The following is a 3727-nucleotide window of genomic DNA, read 5'->3' as shown; positions in this document are numbered from 1 at the left end:
GCTCAGGTCTTCTGAGCAGCTGAAGGAAAGAAATGAGGATAAAATCGGTGAAAAAGTCTTCATATTAATTGTGTTTTATGTAGCACTTTTGACTCTGTCTCTATAGTTCAAAGGAAATGGGAGGAGCAACACAGAGTCCTGAGTTTAAAACGTCTCTTTCCAGAAATGAAAGTAAAACTTTGTGAAGCCTGAGCTGCCGCTGAAAGAAACCTCCCGGTTTCCTTCTGAAGACCAACAAAGTTAATCATTTTCTTCTCAACAACAGACTCTAATACCGGTGAGGTCAGCAGAAAACAGGTTTACTGAGTTTCTACAAACAGCTGGAGACTTTTCTTCTGGACTCAGATGATGTAGAGTGAAATATGTGAAGGGTGAAGAAGAACCGCAACGTTCAGCAAACTGTTTTAACTCGTTTCCCACGATCTGTCCTCAGAGTTCAGACATGTCTTCTGGGAGCCGCCTGTGGTCTGAGCATCAGTTTCTGTGCTCCATCTGTCTGGATGTGTTCACCGATCCAGTCAGCACACCATGTGGACACAACTTCTGCAAAATCTGCATCACTCGGTACTGGGAGGTTAATGTTCCCTACAACTGTCCCATGTGCAAAGAGCTTTTCACCTCCAGACCTCAGCTCAGAGTGAACACCTTCATCAAAGAGATGGTTGCTCAGTTCAGACATGAAGGTCAGCAGGAAGCCACCAGCAGCAGCAGCTCAGAGCAACAAGCTACCAAACCAGGAGACGTTCCCTGTGACGTCTGCACTGGAACCAAGCTGAAGGCCGTGAAGTCCTGCCTGGTGTGTCTGCTCTCATACTGTCAGACTCACCTGGAGCCTCATCTGACCACTCCAGGTCTCAAGAAACATCAGCTGATGGAGCCTGTGGAGAACCTGGAGGACAGGATATGTCCGCTGCATGATAAACCCCTGGAGCTGTTCTGTAAGACAGACCAGACATGTGTCTGCTCCCTCTGTCCTGTTCTAGACCACAGGGACCACGAGATTGTTCCTCTGAGAAAAGAATCTGAAGGAAAGAAGGTCGAGCTGAGGAAGACGGAGGCTGAAGTTCAGAAGATGATCCAGAAGAGACGAGTTAAAATCCAGGAGATCAAAGAGTCGGTGAAGATCGGTAAAGATGCTGCGAAGAGAGAGAAAGCAGAAGGCGTTCAGGTCTTCACTGCTCTGAAGGAGTCTGCTGAGAGAGCCCTGGAGGAGCTCCTCAAGGAGATCGAAGACAAACAGAAAGCTGCAGAGAAACAGGCTGAAGACGTCGTCAAAGATCTGGAGCAGGAAATCTTTGAGCTGACGAAGAGGATATCTGAGGTGGAGCAGCTCTCACAGTCTGAAGACCACCTCAGCATCCTCCAGAGCTTCTCCTCCCTTAACGCTGCTCCACCCACCAAAAACTGGACGGAGGTCAGAGTTTGTCCGCCATCATACGAGGGGACTGTGGTGAGAGCTGCTGCTCAGCTGGAGCAGAAGCTGAAGAAGACCCTGTTGGAGGCTAAGCTGAGGAGGGTCCAGCGGTACGCAGTGGATGTGACTCTGGATCCTGACACAGCTCATCCTCAGCTCGTCCTCTCTGATGATGGAAAACAGGTGAAACATGGAAATGTGTGGAAGAACCTTCCAGACAACCCCAAGAGGTTTTCCATGTATGTTAATGCTTTAGGACAGCAGGGGTTCTCTTCAGGCAGATTTTACTTTGAGGTTGAGGTTAAAGGAAAGACTAAATGGGGTTTAGGAGTGGTCAGAGAGTCCATCAGCAGGAAGGGAGCAATCCCATTAACTCCTCAGGATGGTTTCTGGACCGTTTGGTTGAGAAATGGAAATGAGTACGAAGCTAATGCTGAACCTTCAGTCCGTCTCTATCTCCAGCCTGGTCCTGACAAGGTGGGGGTGTATGAGGAGGGGCTGGTCTCCTTTTATGATGTAGACGCCGCAGCTCTGATCTACTCCTTTACCGGCTGCTGCTTCACTCAGAAGCTCTACCCTTACTTCAGCCCCTGTATTAATCACGGTGGGAAAAACTCTGCTCCCATGACCATCTGTCCTGTTACACAGGCTGATTGTCGCTCTGATAAATCTCTCAGAACCAGAATTAGAGTTGCGTAGTTCTTGAATGATTCGTTCAAAAGAACAAGTCATTTGAGTGAACTAACTGAACCGAATCACTTAATTAACTGATTTGAACATTTCTCAGCAGAGATCACTGAAGGGGCAGGTGCTCAAAGTGAGAAAAAGGGCACATTTGACTAAATTCTAGTACTAAATATTAGCACAACTTTCACATACCTTTTACAGTTCAATGTTTGTTATGAGTGAATATAGCCAATGCTTTAAAGGTATACTATGCAACCGGGGTTGATTTTCCAGCGAGGCTCCCCCCAGAGGGTGAAAGTAAAAGTGCACTGTCATAAAGATGCTCAGCTGTTCTGGTTTCTCCATCAAGCCAGGCGCGGTTGTTTTGAGCTTAGCAGACAGGCGAACGCAATGAAAAGTAAAAAAAAACGGCAGTACAAACAATGACTAACACAGTGAATGTATGAACATCAGGGTTTCCGGCAGCGCTATCTATCTATAAACTCACGCTACCGCCTCGCCAACATTCAAAAAAATAAAATAAAAAATAATAATAATAAAAATAAAATAAAAAAAACTTGATATGCTTGCATGTTTATTTGACGTTAACATGCGGTTCTTTGTTGTTGCTTTCGCGCATGCATATAATGAATGGCAGGACAAAAACACATGGAGTTCTCGCCGTAAATCAAGACCGACTCTTGCGGTCTTGCACGAGACTTCTGAGCCTGTGTGTGCGGGCCGAGGGCTCCTGCAATTGCAAGTGCGGTATTTCCCCCACAGACCACCAGGGCGGCCGAGAAAACCTTTGTTCGACCTGAAATGACTCATTTAATCATCCAAAACGGTATGGAACACATTAATTAACTGAAAAATGTTGCATAGCATGCCTTTAAATTATCAATTGGTAAATTAAAAAAATATGTGGGTCTGAATTATTTTTTACAAGAAAACAGTGTCAATGAATAGCAGTAGTGCTGCAATAGCTCCTGCTGGAGGTGGTGAAAAGCAGCGATAATAAGGAGTCAGAGCAGGAACCTTATAAGAGAACAAAACACACCTGCAGGTTCTTGGGTTATGCTGGTGGTGGCGTGGCCTGGAATGGTGTGAAATTCCCGGCCTGAATTATTGTCCCAGTCCGCCCCCGGCCCAGAGCGATTCATTCTACCGTTTCCTCTTGCAAGGGATACACTGTCATGCCGCAGGGAATGGTATCTGTTTCTTTGAGCTAACAATCACGAGTCAAGCCACATAAAAACACACTTACGCACGCACGCACAAGCCTGTTGCCTCAGTCCCCATTACCTTAACAGACAGCAACTAAACCATAGACCCACCATACACCCATAAAGTCTGCATAGACCCATCACTCTGTGACGGTTACACACAATGTGTGAATAATATGTGTTTTCATGCTGAAATATTTTTTCTCTGGCTCTTAAAAGAAGATAGATATGGTATTACGTATTAATGTATAAATAAATAAATAATAATAAAGAGGCAAGTTTTATGAATTTTTTTCCACTCTCTATCACACACACATGTAATGCTGAGCTTTCTGTACACACCAACAACAATCATTTCTTCATATTTTTTGCATGCTGTTTATATCCACGTACATTCACAGTTTTTTTAAAGCCTGGAAAA

The 3727-nt window shown here is 45.1% G+C and overlaps 1 protein-coding gene across 1 annotated transcript; it reads left to right on the top strand.

Annotated features, from left to right (window-relative positions):
• Positions 1–204: 204 nt before the first annotated feature.
• Positions 205–2399, top strand: LOC105931313 (E3 ubiquitin-protein ligase TRIM21). The gene is made up of 2 exons (XM_036144801.1): positions 205–277; positions 434–2399. The coding sequence occupies exon 2, from the start codon at positions 443–445 to the stop codon at positions 2111–2113; it is 1671 nt and encodes a 556-aa protein (XP_036000694.1). The 5' UTR covers positions 205–277; positions 434–442; the 3' UTR covers positions 2114–2399.
• Positions 2400–3727: the final 1328 nt, after the last annotated feature.

This window comes from Fundulus heteroclitus, chromosome 12, assembly GCF_011125445.2.
Source record: "Fundulus heteroclitus isolate FHET01 chromosome 12, MU-UCD_Fhet_4.1, whole genome shotgun sequence".
Taxonomy (NCBI): domain Eukaryota; kingdom Metazoa; phylum Chordata; class Actinopteri; order Cyprinodontiformes; family Fundulidae; genus Fundulus; species Fundulus heteroclitus.
Note: the sequence above shows the minus strand (reverse complement) of the source record. Positions and strands in the feature narration are given on the sequence as shown.